The 15,524-nt window shown below is 36.8% G+C and overlaps 4 protein-coding genes across 4 annotated transcripts; all 4 read left to right on the top strand.

Annotated features, from left to right (window-relative positions):
• Window positions 1-1,610: 1,610 nt before the first annotated feature.
• Window positions 1,611-3,105, top strand: F4817DRAFT_355231 (ERV/ALR sulfhydryl oxidase domain-containing protein). The gene is made up of 3 exons (XM_049305633.1): window positions 1,611-2,251; window positions 2,362-2,727; window positions 2,790-3,105. Exons 1-3 carry the CDS (start codon window positions 1,920-1,922, stop codon window positions 2,806-2,808), a joined length of 717 nt encoding a protein of 238 aa, XP_049153351.1. The 5' UTR covers window positions 1,611-1,919; the 3' UTR covers window positions 2,809-3,105.
• A 280-nt stretch (window positions 3,106-3,385) lies between these two features.
• Window positions 3,386-4,769, top strand: F4817DRAFT_46579 (proteasome A-type and B-type). The gene is made up of 6 exons (XM_049307513.1): window positions 3,386-3,520; window positions 3,609-3,654; window positions 3,713-3,727; window positions 3,787-3,821; window positions 3,901-4,141; window positions 4,215-4,769. Exons 1-6 carry the CDS (start codon window positions 3,487-3,489, stop codon window positions 4,528-4,530), a joined length of 687 nt encoding a protein of 228 aa, XP_049153352.1. The 5' UTR covers window positions 3,386-3,486; the 3' UTR covers window positions 4,531-4,769.
• Window positions 4,770-9,303: 4,534 nt separating this feature from the next.
• On the top strand, window positions 9,304-10,884 carry F4817DRAFT_362934 (cyclin-domain-containing protein; the record flags this gene model as incomplete). Its single annotated transcript, XM_049306586.1, has 2 exons — window positions 9,304-10,575; window positions 10,708-10,884. 2 exons carry the CDS (start codon window positions 9,304-9,306, stop codon window positions 10,882-10,884), a joined length of 1,449 nt encoding a protein of 482 aa, XP_049153353.1.
• A 1,059-nt stretch (window positions 10,885-11,943) lies between these two features.
• F4817DRAFT_355246 (uncharacterized protein) lies at window positions 11,944-12,973 on the top strand. Its single transcript, XM_049305634.1, has 2 exons — window positions 11,944-12,731; window positions 12,798-12,973. The coding sequence occupies exons 1-2, from the start codon at window positions 12,140-12,142 to the stop codon at window positions 12,830-12,832; spliced, it is 627 nt and encodes a 208-aa protein (XP_049153354.1). The 5' UTR covers window positions 11,944-12,139; the 3' UTR covers window positions 12,833-12,973.
• The last annotated feature ends 2,551 nt before the right edge of the window (window positions 12,974-15,524 follow it).

Here is a 15,524-nt window from a genome sequence, read left to right on the forward strand (position 1 = left end):
AATTATATAATTAATTAAATTTATTATAAAAACGCGTTAATATTATTATTTTTAATAATATTATTAATATTATTATTAATATTATTATTTTAAAATATTAAACGTATAATTTTAATATATAAGGTTTTAAATTTATTTTAAATTACAAATTTAATATTATTTTAAAAAGTTATTTTAAGTTTTAATTAATTAAAAAGTAATATAGTTAAAAAAATATAATTTTATAAATAACATTAAATTTATAGTTTAAATTTATTAAAATAAATTTTTTATTATTTTTTTAAATTTTATTTTTATTTTTAAATATCAGTTATTTTTTAAATTAATTATTTGTAAAGTTATTATCATTTTGGTTAATTATGTAAACATATGGTTACAAGGTTAAATATTATAAAATTAACGGTTAAAAGTGTTAAATAAATATATTTAATTAAAATACATTACCGGTGTAAAAGTTAAAAACAATATATTTAATTAATTAATTTTAAAGTGTAAAAGTTAAAAGTAATACACTTAATTAATTAATTTTAAAATGTAAAAATTAAAAAAAATACATTTAATAAAAATACTCGAATAATGTAAAAATAATACGAGATACGATTAATTAAATTTATAAGTATTAAATTTTATTAATTTATCGGGATTTTATTAATAATTTTATTAATTTCCGGATACTTTTTACATAAACACATATAATCTTTTATTAATTACTTTATTAATTACTTTATTAATTATTTTATTAATTACTTTATTAATTAAAAAAATTTAAACGTAATATTTTTTCGAAAAAATAAAATAAATTTTAATATAAAATTATTATTATTTTTTATTTATTTTATTATTTTTTATATAATTATATTTATTTATATTTATTTATATTTTTATATATTTTTATATATTTTTATATATTTTTATATATTTTTATAAATTTTTTTAATTTTTTAATTTTTTAATTTTTTAATTTTTAATTTTAATTTTTATTTTATTTATTTTATTTTATATTTATTAAAATAATTAAAAAAGTCTGGAAAAATTTTAAATAAATTATTTTAAATTTTCGTTAATATTTTAAATTTTATATTAATAAACTTATATTTATCGAATTAAAATTTATTATAATATACGTAAATTTATTTTTTAATAATTATTTTATTTATTTAAAAAGTTTATATAAAATTAAATAAAATCCGGAAAAATATTAAATTAATACTATTAATTTACCGAATTATATTTAAAATATTACCGTATATTTTATATTATTTAAACTAATATTTGTACCGATGCATGTTTTTTTATTAAATTATATTAAAAAGTTTAAAACAATTTAAATAAAATTTTAAAAAATCTTATATTTATACCATTAAATCCGTTAAATTTTACTCATTTTAATAATATATTTTCTATATTTTTAATATATTAATTTATATCATTAAAAACTATTCCGTTTTTTTTTTAACAATAGTAATATGTGACAATTTTATGACATTTGTAAACTCGGGCTATTGTGGCGCACCGCAGGGGTGCCCTCATGTCCGATGCTACGCACGAACCAACCACTAGTGGACCGTATCGGGGCTAGGGTCTCCCACTGATTCGGAGAGATCCACTAGTGTAACCTTCTGGACCCTGGCCGAGGATATCAAATTGTCTAACTAACCTAGAACAATGGCCCTTGAAACCTCTAAAACTCCTGAGTCCTAAATGCTAACGCCCGAATGTTGATCGAACGATTCAACGTATCGTCTAATGTTTCTTTCATTCACTACATCTGAATATTATTTTTAGTTTACTGTCAAACGAGCTTCAATATTAAACCCTTTTAGTTTGAATTTCCTTCTTGGAAGGGCCGTACATCGCGATCCGCGATACGAATTTTCAGCTACGCCTTTACCTTAACACTCGATTCCCCACGTCCGAAAATGGCGCGGCATCTTTCCGTCGTCGTCATCTTGGCGGTCGCGGTTTTCTTAGTCTTGTCTTTCATGACGTCTTTCGGCGGGAAAACCGAGCAAATACGACAGGTGTTACCTGCGGCGGGCTTGACCAAACAACCGTTAGGTGCTTCAGATGCGATCACAGCAGATACGAAAGCACACCAAAAAATAGACACGGCGCCAGATATGAAAGCAGACGTGAAAGCAGATGCGAAAGCGAACGTAATCTCAGACCCGAAATCCGACTTCCCTTCACTGTCGAGCGGAATCCTGTCAGGAGGCGCTATTGCCCCGAAGCTCGAAAACGCCACCATCAAGTGCGTATACTTCCCAATTCCGCAATGAATAATGCATACGATATCTAGGATATTCTATAGCCTGGAATTGTGTGTCATGGATTTTGCTGACTTGTCTTGATTCCGTGTAGAGCTGAACTCGGCCGTTCGACCTGGAAATTCTTCCATACTATGATGGCGCGTTTCCCCGATAAGCCCACCGAAGACGACTCCCTCGCGCTTAAGACGTTCATCCAACTATTCGCACGCCTGTACCCATGCGGCGACTGCGCGCGACATTTCCAAAAACTTCTCGCCCAATATCCACCTCAGGTCAGTTCGCGCAGCGCGGCCGCGGGATGGGCGTGCTTCGTACATAACCAGGTTAATGAGAGGCTGAAGAAGCCCATCTTCGACTGTACTCCTGAGAAGCTCGGGGATTTCTACGAATGCGGTTGCGGGGATGACAAAAAGGAGGGTGCAGACAGCATAGGGGAGCTGAAGTTGGAGAAGGAAGGGTGAGTATCTTCCTCCGTGAAGACCATACTTAATATCGTTCATATACTAACGTTCTGGCTAGATTGACTAAGGGTGGCTAATTGTATAATTACACAATATCAATACACTGTTTCTGGAAGCATAGCGATTGGGAGTTTTTGGTGGTTGGTTTTTGATCTTAGAATAGGAAATATTAAGCACTTTTGTGTTGGCTTTCCTCTCCCCTGGCATGGAGAGCACACCGAAAAGACTAAAAAGACCTTATCTTTTTGATTGTAGTTTATGTGCGTCTACAATGTCTAGGATAGCAATATGTTGTCTGTGGTATCGCGCTTTAGAATCTTGTTGTATCGTATGTCAACCTATAAATTCTAATGCGCAAACATCAATTCTCAAAATGATTGTCCAGTCTTGATACATAAATGTACGTACATACGTGCATATGCAGGCACACGGGCTAAGTTCCTTATCCATTCCAAATTTAGATATCTTATCATCACATATATGCTGGATACCACGTGACCTTTATATGGGGTTGTGTCCAAGGCTAACGATAGCTCCCGACCTCCGACCCTAGCCTTGCGCGTCGGAGCTGCCTTGAGCTTGGTCAAACAATCATTGAAGCTGTTCCTGTCGTCAACCCACCAACCCACCAAGCTTCTTCCACCACATTTTCTATCGACAACGACAAACCCTTGTTCTTACGACCATTACTCCGACCTTTGCTTATTGAAATTGCGCATCTCACATCTTTCTTTATCCTGCCTCCAGTCTACAATATGGAGTTTGGCAACAGGGGTGTCTTAAACGAGGGTACGTTGAGATCGTTAGCCATCGAGACTCAAGTCCGGAGAGGTTCAACTTAGGCGCGCAGAGCTAGGCTGACAACTTGTTAAAATAGATGGAATCCACGTGGACATGGAGAGACTAAAGAAGGGCGAGGTCAAGTGAGTACCATAAAATAATCCAGAATAATACCCAACCAACCAACTAACTGATTATCAGCCTCGGAACATCGATGTGAGCTTAACTTTACCGACCTATGGCCGGAGAACAATCGTGAATTAACCTGGTGCTAGCATGGCTGTGACATTCAAGGATGGTGTCATTCTCGGTGCGTGCGATAACTCTATTCTCCATAGCCCCTTGCGAAACCCTTGCGAAAACATGCTGACGTCGCCGGCCGCTTTCAGGTGCTGACTCGAGAACTACTACCGGAGCATACATCGCGAACCGAGTTACAGACAAATTGACCCAAGTCCATGACACTATCTGGTGCTGCCGATCTGGTTCGGCCGCCGACACACAAGCCGTGGCTGATATAGTCCAATATCAGCTTGGTCTGTTCGCGATGCGAAACGGCAAACCGCCTACTACCCAGACGGCCGCGGCCATCTTCCAAGAGATCTGCTATTCGAACAAGGACCGGCTAAGGTATATTCATGAATATATTGTTGCAGCCCATCTGTGAGGCTGACGCTGATACTAATGTGACTTTATCTTACAGCGCGGGTCTCATTATCGCGGGTTGGGATGAGCGACACGGCGGTCAGGTCTACTCTATTCCTCTCGGAGGTTCTCTACACAAGCAATCCTATGCGATCGGCGGTTCCGGTTCGACTTACATCTACGGTTACTGTGATGCGCACTGGAAAGAGGGAATGGAGGAGCAGGACGCTGTCAACTTCGTCAAGGGTGCGCTGGGCGAGGCGATTAAGTGGGATGGCAGCTCAGGAGGAGTTATTCGCATGGTTGTCTTGACGAAGAAAGGGGCAGATAGACACCTGTACTTGCCTGACGAGAAATATGAGGTCCGGCATTAATAGACCTCATTAGACATGGAAGCATAGGCGAGACCCAATAGCGCTTTGAGGGTTGAGCATGTCTCTCCATATCTGTACAATATCACCCGAATTCACGTGTCGCAGCCACTACAAGCTACGCGGCGATGATTTGATATGAGGTCAATAGAAGCTTTGCAATGGGGTATATTAGATTTCCAATCTCTTGGGTAATCAGATAGCCAATCTGTGGCAACACCCCCGTGAATGGACGGATGGATTCTCTAATGCTGCAGGGTTGGGGGAATTTTGAGCTCCAATCCTTGGCAGCGCGCACACAATCAGGCGGTGAGCGAGATATACATACGGCATCGAACAAATCATTTAGCTCGGGTTGTCACATGGCCGCGACGGGATATCGCCAATAGAATCGCAATTCGACTGACGAGCGAATGTATGTAGGTAGTAGTTGGGTCACTCTGACAATCGACTTACTGACCTGTCCTAGATACCTCCCTCCCTATCGTGTTGCAATGTCGTCGCTGATAGGGTGAAGGTTGATCTCGGGGTGAGCCGGGTTACGTGGGAATTTGATTCGGATTAGACGGTTTGTACTGCCTGTTAGCTCTACGGCCGGATGGACAGGAAACTTTTGTTGAGCCTCCGAGGCAGAGCGATAAATGATGAGAGTATCTGATTTGAAGCTACTTTGCAATATACCCAACCAGCCTCCCGCTTCATCCATCGTCATCAGTGCTACGTTAACGATGCCTAACGCACCTGAGGTGTGATCATGATCACCTACCTAACATAGGTACTCTAGATGAAGCCGCGGTAGTAACTCTTATGTTTTCCTTCGGGTCGTTATTTAGCCTAAACATCGAAACCCGAATAGAGAGCAACATCAAATCTTGGCAGGCGTTGCTGCAAAGCGACTGTAGGAATGAACAATTATTAAGATATTTCCGAACCCTGCATCTCACCGTTTTCGAGCTGGGAAGTTCTTCAAGCGGTGGAATAGGGGGAGACGGGCGTGTTCAAGGGAGAGTATATTAGCCAAAAGGCCCGTCCCGTGTTTTATTTTCTTATCTCATCACTCAAAATGCCCGTGGGGGTAAAGGAAGAAAAAGCCCACGAGTACGATGATGCCATCAAGTAACATTTACTTTTTCAATTTCTGGGACGCCGCATTGTCAGCCTCTCGAGTCGGACAGGGGGGGAGCGAGCACCCGCCGTTGCCAGGATCTTGGCACGGGGATAAAGTGCGGGATGATATTAGTTGCACACCTACATGGGACATGACATGGGTAGACAGAACGGGGAGTATGAGTATGGAATTATACTAAGTACATCTATCTATAGGAAGTGGATTTTCAAGAGCAAGAGATCTTAGTCGGAAATCGACAGCAACAGATACCACGCGATCATAGAGGCTTAAACTGAAGATGCTCGCGAAAATCATGGGGTGAGATCGGCATACGACGTGAAGGGTTAATCTAGGTAGAACGAGGACCCTGAATCGTAGACGCCGAGAATGGGACCGGGCTAGAAGAACGGCGGGCCCGGATTTACCGGCGAGCGTGAACTACCAAGCTAACAGGTAGCCGACGTATTTTAAGGGTCCTGTTCGTAAGTAGTGCGGGATATGCCCTGGAAACGTCGTTGCGTTCCAAGGTTTGATATAAATGAAACCTACGTAACAGCTACTACATACGTACGTACGTAGTGCTCAAGATATATATATATATATGTAATGTCAACTATATAAGTTAGTATCCATATAGCATAGCTAGCTGACTCGACTCTTTGAAAGTTGAATCAGCGCGGTTGGATTTAATTATCGTGATTATCTTAAAGTTTCGGCGTGAGTCTCTTGTATCCTAAAAGCATGTGAAGCTGTATGTAATTTGCTGCATGAAATTACCTACTGCAAGTCTTCGTTACTGGAGAGTACATGTAGGTAGAGATGACGTACGTTGAAGATACAACATGTCAGCCAACTCCTATTCATGTAACTACATCATGTATGTACTGATCGCTGTAATACCCCGAAGGCACTTTGTACAGGTATAAGATGCTAGGTTAGACTGTGGAAGTTGAATAAGTTGAAAGAATCATCCCTTCGTACGTGACTTTATCACGCCTTGCTACTCGAACAGGTATATACCTTATAAAGTAGATGGCTACATCTTAGCATCTATGGAATATTCACCATTTTCGAATTTAGTCAATCTTGAGGAAATTCAACGTAGAAATAATCTACTCTTCCCCTCTCTCTCTCTTTCTCCCACCCCACGGTAGACATTGTACCGGAGTAGCACAAGTAAAAATCCTAACGGACCAACGAGCTCATAGCTCAGAGCTTCCCGTGCATTAGCTGCTGGCCGCGACTTGTGCACTGCCTCACTGCTATTCCCCATTTCGTTAAGACGCAATTATTACCTGCAGTTCCGGAGCCGGGTCTCGAGCGATCCTGTCTGCCATCCCATCTATCCCCAGCCATCCCAAGCATTGCGAACACGTGCGAGACAAGTGACAGAGGGCCAAAGCAAAGCAAAAAGAAAACCTGCCAACGAGAAGTTGTCATTCTCTTCTCAAAGTGTCGATTTTCAACCTATCGCACGCCATCTTTGCTTGTTCCCTTCCCCCCCCCTTTTTTTCGTTCCAACTTGAATGTTTTTCCTTTTATCTTTGATTTATTAATCTACAGCCGCTGTCTCCCTATTAAAATTTGCTCAATATCCCTTTTTTGGCACTTTTGTTCCTCGACCTCGTAATCTTTTATTGCTACTCCTGCTATTTTTGCTTTTGTAGCTCTTGTAGATTCGAATTTTTATTTGATGAATGAAGAAAAGATATTCCTGTGGCTTTTAGTGTTTTATCTATTTTAATCAAATCCGCCGAATTGAATTGAAGCGCGCGCAATCGGAAGGGGGCAACCATTATTGCTCTTATTATTATTATTATTATCATTGTTGTTGTTGTTGTTGTTGTGGTGGTGTTATTATTACACTACATTGCATTGTATATTTGATCACACTATTTTATTATTCCTCCTTCTTCAAGCCAATTTCTTCAACTGGTTGAATTGGGTTGTCGGGGTTTTATCTTATTTTATTTTCTATTTTCTTCTACCGTAGCATCAATTGATTGTTCGGTACAAAAGCCTAAAGCGGTCCCATCAGCAAGCAGATTGCAGGCAAGCACACCCTGGCCGCGCGCCGAGACATTGGATCTAAGGCTTTGACGTATGCCTGCTCTATCTGTCGTATCAGTCTTCGCCGCCGCCACCTGCATCTTGAAACTAACAACCCCCCCGGACCGCTACAGGGTTAGCCTGTTAGCCTGTTAACCTGTTAGCCTGTTACCTCATTTACCTTAACTGGGACTTCTGGACCTGAACCTGAACCTGAAATCTGAACCCGACCTTACGTATACTAAACTTACTACACTACTACAACAACTACGCAATCTATCTTTCTCATCGTCCCCCATTTCCATCAAAGGCAACAATCATCTACCCGGACGGATCTTGTTACTTGTTAGGTTTGGGATACCTGCGCCGATTAAATATCCCTTCTTAATTTCCGTATTATTCATTGTTGCAAACGGACGCATTGATAACGACACTATTATCTCCGCTAACGCGCGACTCCAACGCTCGAGCGTTTTTTGAGGCTGTCGTTGCGCCCGAACTTTGGTAATCTTTACTGATCTACCAACGGAAAAATTCACTTTTTTTGCGCATCGCACATTTTCATTCGATAGCGACCGAAAAAAAAAGGCTTATGCTTACGGCGCCATCCGTTACTAGTATTAGAATAGGTAAGCATCATGATTTCACATTTCATCTTGCTGTCGTCCGTGTCCCGCGTCCCGCGTCCCGCGTCCGGGCCCGCGCCTGAACTTAGGTTCGCTGGCGTCTTTCGCACAAGCACACGGGCCCGTCGTCTGATCCTTTTATTATCCTCCCGTTCCTAGCAATCCGTTATCATTCGCGCAACCCTCTACGCGGGGGCGGTGTTGACGGATGGAACCAGTAAAGATGCTGGAATATGATGAAAGCTGTGAAATGCGCCTTGTTGTTGGTCAGTGAGGCTAGAGTTGGGCTATCCACCTACACATCTAGGTAGTCATTCAGTTTGACAATCCACCTCACGACCTATGTCATTCTCTCTCTTAGTGGTCAAACTTGCCCATATCTTTCATTTATACGGTCTTTGTCAAGCGAATCTTCGGGCACAAAACAACCATGATGCTTTTTTACATCAGCTTGTTGTATGGAACCGTGAACCTTGCCACTTGGGAACCACAGTGACATATGGGGCGTTCCACCATTTTTTTGGCCTTATCTGCCTCGTCGTGGATCGTTGGGCTGTCGACATTGTGGCCCGAACATTTTCTTGTTTACCCGTTTTCCCCACTCGTGGACCCAGAAGTTTACTGTGCGCGAAGGCGAAGCAGAAGAAGGCCAACCAGAGGCCAACCAGAGGCCAACCAGCCAGACTCGAGTCACCGAACTACTGATCGACTGCTTGACTTAACTGGGCTAAGCTGAGCTGAGCCGAGTCGAGTCGAATCGCCTTCATTCCACCTTCGTTCCAAAACCAGACACGACGAAAGACAACTTAATACGATAGAATAGATTCACTAACTAATAACCCGCTTCTTTTCAGGCTTCTTAATAATCCTCGATTGCGATATTCACTTCGCATATTAATCAACCAACTAGACTTACTACTACACCTTTCGCAAGACGATGCGATGGCTGCTATAATCGGAGATTTCGTTTCGGATCATACGCGCCTCCATAATATGATTGCAGCTTCTAGCTTACCTCACGAACACTCGCGATCTCGCGAATCTTCATATCGGTCAGATTCCAGGAACCGACCGCGCGAAACACCATCCCAGACGGGTTACTCTCCCACTATCTCAGCCGCGTCTTACCGACCTTCAGTACCGAGCGCGACACCTTCTAAGCGATCTTGGGAATCTACAGAGACAGAGACGGGGACAGCGACGGAGCAAAAATACATCTCATCCACCGGCGGAGCCTCAAGGTTCCCCACGCCACCTGATTCTTCCTCGCCGAACCCCGCTTCTGCACGCGTAAGAGCACAGAATGCGAGTCCGTCTTCAGAATACATGGCATCGGAGACCCAAGCGACTACATCGGCAGTACCTAGTAGTTCTACACCCACACCTACCCAGCAGCAGCAACCATCTCCTGATTCCGACTCATACAAGTCTCCGACCCCACGCGTCAATGTCGATAGTACCTCAACTTCACCGGAAGGGCACACTGTCTATGTGCGCGATCTCGCGCACATCCAGAGCCTTGCTCGCGCCGATCTAATGAACGGAGGCAATGGACCAGGCATATTAAACGACCCGCCGCTTCAGGCGATGAAGTATGAGATCAGCCAAATGCCGATAGGTGACATCATTGAAATGGTTGCGGCTCTTTTAACAAAAATCACCACCACCAATGATCTTCAGCATGATGCGTTGCATAGAAACGCTACCCACCAGCAGACCGCAGCCAGCCACAACAGCGAAGGCACCTCGATGAGCCCTTTGAGCAGTTCTGTTCTTGCATTCCACGGCAAAAACGTGCCGGCAATCACGATTTTGAGTTACCTGAGCAGGATTCACAAGTACTGCCCAACTACGTACGAGGTGTTTCTCAGTCTTTTAGTTTACTTCGACCGAATGACTGAGCGCGTGAACACCATGGTAATGGAGGCAGAAGCAGCGAGGAGGCAGTCACAGACTCGACAACCCCTACGATCTCAGGCCCCGGTGGCAGAGACGCAGTCCGGCAGCAATGCTGACAGGGAGATGCGGGATGATGACAGTGATGGCGACGAAACTGAATCCGATCTCGTCGACGACGACCCCGATGAAAAAGGGAGAGAGAAAAGTCGAGAAAAGCGAGCAAGGGCGCCACCGTCACCACCTGCTTCACCCGCCACTTATTTTGTTGTCGACAGCTTCAATATACACCGCCTAATCATTGCTGGTGTCACTTGCGCGAGCAAATTCTTCTCGGATGTTTTCTATACTAATTCGAGATATGCTAAGGTGAGTTGCCTCTCCAAATGCTTACCTACATCACACACCAGTTCCCTCGCGCTTATAACCCCTCCAATGCCTACCTATTGCTCACGCCTACACCTCTTCCATGTGACCTATGCTAATACGTGCGCCTTTTAGGTCGGTGGCCTCCCGTTAGCTGAGCTCAACCATCTCGAGCTGCAGTTCCTTCTATTAAACGATTTCCGACTTGCTGTACCTGTCGAGGATCTGGAAGCTTATGCTACGATGCTTGTCGAATTCTACGCTCGAGAAGTAGTTGCTCAGCGTTCGCGGCCAGTGGGCGGGGCCGAGTAAGCCTACGAGCCGATCATATTTGGGATAGGAAGTTCTGGGACAAGATGAATGTTGCTAGAGGTATCCTGTTTGGATTACATTTATACCTATTAAATAAGTAATCACTCACGATCCTCTATATGCGTTTGCCCCATCTCTATGGCTAGGTAGGGACCGTCGAAGAAGCTGGAATATGCAGGATTGTCGAGTCAAGGGTGGAAGAAACCTTGACTCCGCCGACGTAGAGATTAATTGGTCGTCGTATCAGATTTGCATGGGGCAAACCCTGGGGATTCGATTCCGTGTAAGATGAGTTTAGGTCGGTTATGCGCCCCTTAGAGGCGGAAACGGAGGGGGAGTGAGTTATTGTCACTCTTATTTGATACCCGGAATAGATTTCCTTCGGGCTTTAACTCCCCCTCTGTCTTTACGAAATAATTTGAAAATACATTCTTCAAAATTCCTCGTTGCGTGATATCCTTCCCGCGTAACAAAACAATAGCAGTACTCGGACGGGTTGGAATAGGAACAATGGAATAGGGGGCCTTAATAGGGGTCTTATGGTACATGTAGTATATACAAACTTACTCCCTATTGTTTCCCTATTGTTTCCCTTTTGTTAGAATAAAGAAACGGGGTAATTCATGTTTATGAGTCAGTTATCTAACTTGGCTGAAACTCTTTGCCCATTGCTTATAATTATACTGCATAGTAGAAACCGACGAGTGAAATACAAAGGCCAAGCAATGAGGCTGAGTTACTACTGCTTTATACTTTATAAAGAATTGCATTGTTATGTGCAAGACGATTGTTACGTATGTGATAGAATTGCCATATAAGTATGCCTCTAAAATAAGATCGAACCGGCGCTGTTTTAATAGAGTAATTAGTTTTGATTCGTAGCTACTTTTGCGTCTACTCTCATTCATCTCACGTGGATATTAGTCGTCTAAAAAAGTACATGATGATGACGATGATTATGGAATTTATGGGGAGGAGGTACGATAGGGAATTTGAGGAATATCGGGAATGGTCAGAGGGACGGCTGGACCTGCAAGAGACAATTCAACGTCCGGCCATCATTCATGTCCAATGCTACCCTAAATCAGATTTCCCATCGGCGATAGAGATATTTGCCGACGGTTCTGAAAAGGCTCCCTATACACATCCAAAATCTCAGATTTTGTGTGTATTTTGTCATTTGGTTGTGGCATTTGGGGGCGGCGTACACTACGAAGACGTTTTACATTTGCTAGAGCCTACAAGAAAGAAGACAATGGTTGGTAGAACTGCCAAACTCTACCCACTCTATGATGGCGAGAAGCCTATGGATTTCCATTTCCTGGTAAACTACCATTTTCGAGAGTTGGAAATGCCGGATAACGAGGTACCCCAAGAGGATACGGTAGTTTGGTGGCCAAACCTCATAGTGTACCTTTCGGAAGTATACCGCACTATGGTACAGATGGACCGGACTAGTCAAGATGGTATGCAGAGGTTCTTTGGGTTCTTCGCCCGGCCATATGTCCGCATGCAGGAATATTGGATTATGATTGATGAAAAGGTACATGTCACACCTGTTGAAGAGGATTTAGCTGGTGGACCAGATGCTATTGATCACATATACGAGAACAAGCCGGATGATGAGATGAGAACCAGGCTGAGAAACAAATTTGAGGTGTACATACCCCACGATACAAGCCGATGTAGGTTAGAAGACATTATTGCCGTTAACGACGTTGAGGGATTGACTGCTACGCAAAAACGCAGACTTCGTACGGTGGCAGCATACCTTAAGTTCTGGGGTGACAGTGCCCCAGTAACGCCTCGAGCTGTACGATATGCTCGTTCGGGCGAGAAAAGCCATGGTGAGCCGGCCACTATTATTGATCTCGTTCATAAATTGGATATGAGGGAGCCTGATGATAGTATAGGACTGAAATTCTTCCCTGCCATTAGCCCTTGCTAAATAGGGGCACTTCGCGTATCAAGACATCAAGGCCTGCAAGAAGAAGTATGCCTTTCCCGAAGATAGATAGATGTATATAAGTTACAATATTATGTAATAAGGGGTTATTTGTAAACTTAAGTACGGGAAAGATTATGGGAGATAAGTATAAATATTAGCAATATGTTTGGATGTATTAATTAACTTATCCCTATTATAATTTAGCTTATAAAATATTTTAAAATACTTTTTTAAGCATTTAATAAGCTTTAAAAAACCTGTTAACGATTTATTAAATTTAATAAGTTGTAATAAAGGCGTTTTTTAATGTTAAATTTTACAATTATATCCGTTTTTTTATTTATATTTATTTAATTTAATTAAATTTATAATTATATAAATTTTATTAAATTAATAATAATTAAAATATATAAATAATGTTTTTAAAAAATCTTTTAATAAGTTATAATTATATTAATTATTATAGTAATAATAATAATTATTAAAAGCTTTAAACAATTAAAAATATATATAAACTTTTTTTTAAGTTTTTATTATGTAAAATATTTATTTAAATTTAATAATAACCGATTTAAACGTATTATACGTATATTTAAAATTATATATTATATATTAAAAAATTAATTATTTTTTTTTATTTTATTATTTAAAATATTACTATTTATATTATTAGCGAAATATTTAATAAATTTATATAAATAATTTATAACGTTTTTCATAAATATTTAAATTTAATTATTATATTAATTAAAATATTTATTAAACTTTTTATTTTATTAATTATATACGAAAAAATTATTAATAATAATAAATTTAATTTTTAATTTAATAATATTATTAATATTATAAATAGGTTTTATTTTGCTATATAAATTAATAAAAATAAAAATAGTTAATAAAATTATAAAAGATTTATATTTATTAATATATTAATAATATATAATTTTAATAAAAAATTTACGTATATATTAATTAATTAAAAAAACTTAATTAATAATATAAAAATATTTAATAAAACTATTAATATTAATAAATTTATAATATTTAAAAGTAAATATTTATTAAAAAACGTTAAATTTATAAACGGTAAAAAGTTATTTATATTGTTTTATAACGTATAATACCATTTTTAAAAAAATATTTTAAATAATATTAAATTTAAAATAACTAAAAAATTATATAATTTAAAATATAATTAATTAAAAAATATTATTAAAAAGATTTTTAAACATTAAAAGGCTTTATTTATAATTTTTTCGAAAAATCTTTTTTTTAATATTAAAGTTTATTTTAAATTAATATATGTAATTGTTAACTTTTACAATTTTTTTTTCAATTACGGTAAAATTAACCTTTAAAAAATAATAAATATTAACCCAAATATATATATTAATAACAATCACCTAGGCAACGATTTTATAAAATTTAAAAAATAAAAAGGTTTAAAATTATAAATAAACTTTTTAAAATTATAAAAAATAATAAAAATATAAAAAGTATATATTAAATATTTAATTAAAAATATAACCTTAAAAATAGCCAAATAATCGTTTAAATATAATAGTAAATTAATAAATATAATTTATAGCTTTATAATTAAAATGGTAATTATTATTTTTAATTAAAAAATTTATAAATTAAATTTTTTAATATATTTAAAATGATAAAAAATTAATAAATTTATTAATAAATCTTATATAAAATATATTTAATTATATAATAAAGTTAAATTATATATATTATATTACTTTTATATATTAAAGAAAAATTTATATTATTAATAAAAAAATTTAAACTATTATTATTAATTTAAGGTTATTATAATAAAACTATAAAATTAATAAATTAATTTTATATATATAAAATAAGTTAAAAATATATTAAAATTTAAAAAATAGTTTTTAAAAACTATTTTTATTTTTTAAACTTGTTTTAATATTATTTTTAAGGTTATAATTATTAAATTAATAAGCTTTTATAATATCATTAATATTATAAATTATTTTTAAATAATTAAAAGGTTTATCGGTACTTTTTATTTATTTAATTTTTTTATTAAAACTTTTAAGTTATATTAAATAAAAAAAATCGTTTAAATTAATAAAAACGGTAATTAATTTATCTTTTTTTACTTATATTTTAATTATATAAATTATAGTTTTATTATTAATTTTATTTAAATAAATTTAATTTAATATTTTTATTACTTTATAATAATTTTATTTTTTATTAAATAATATTTTTTTAACTTTTAATAATAAATAAATAATATAATTTAAATCTTTTTTAACTAAAACATTATTAATTTTTTGTTTTTTTTAATATATAACGTAAAATAAATAAAAGGTATTATCATTTTTTATAATATTTTTACACTTTTTACATTATTAAAATACCTTAAAAATCGTTTATACAATTAATAATTTATTATTAAAATTATTTAAAAAATTATTAAAATTATTATTAATAATAATAACAATTATATTATTAATAATTTCTTATTATTTATTAAAAATAATAACTATAATTTTTAATTTAATAATTAAATTACTTATAATTTTTATTTTATTATTAAATACATCTTTTATTAATTATTAATATTTAAAAAATTTTAATTAAAAAAATTTTATTTTAAAATAAAATTATATTAACTAATAAATTAATTTAATTACCAATTAAAATATAAATATAT

The sequence above is a fragment of the Daldinia loculata genome, assembly GCF_022478755.1.
Source record: "Daldinia loculata strain CBS 113971 unplaced genomic scaffold F4817scaffold_136, whole genome shotgun sequence".
NCBI lineage: Eukaryota > Fungi > Ascomycota > Sordariomycetes > Xylariales > Hypoxylaceae > Daldinia > Daldinia loculata.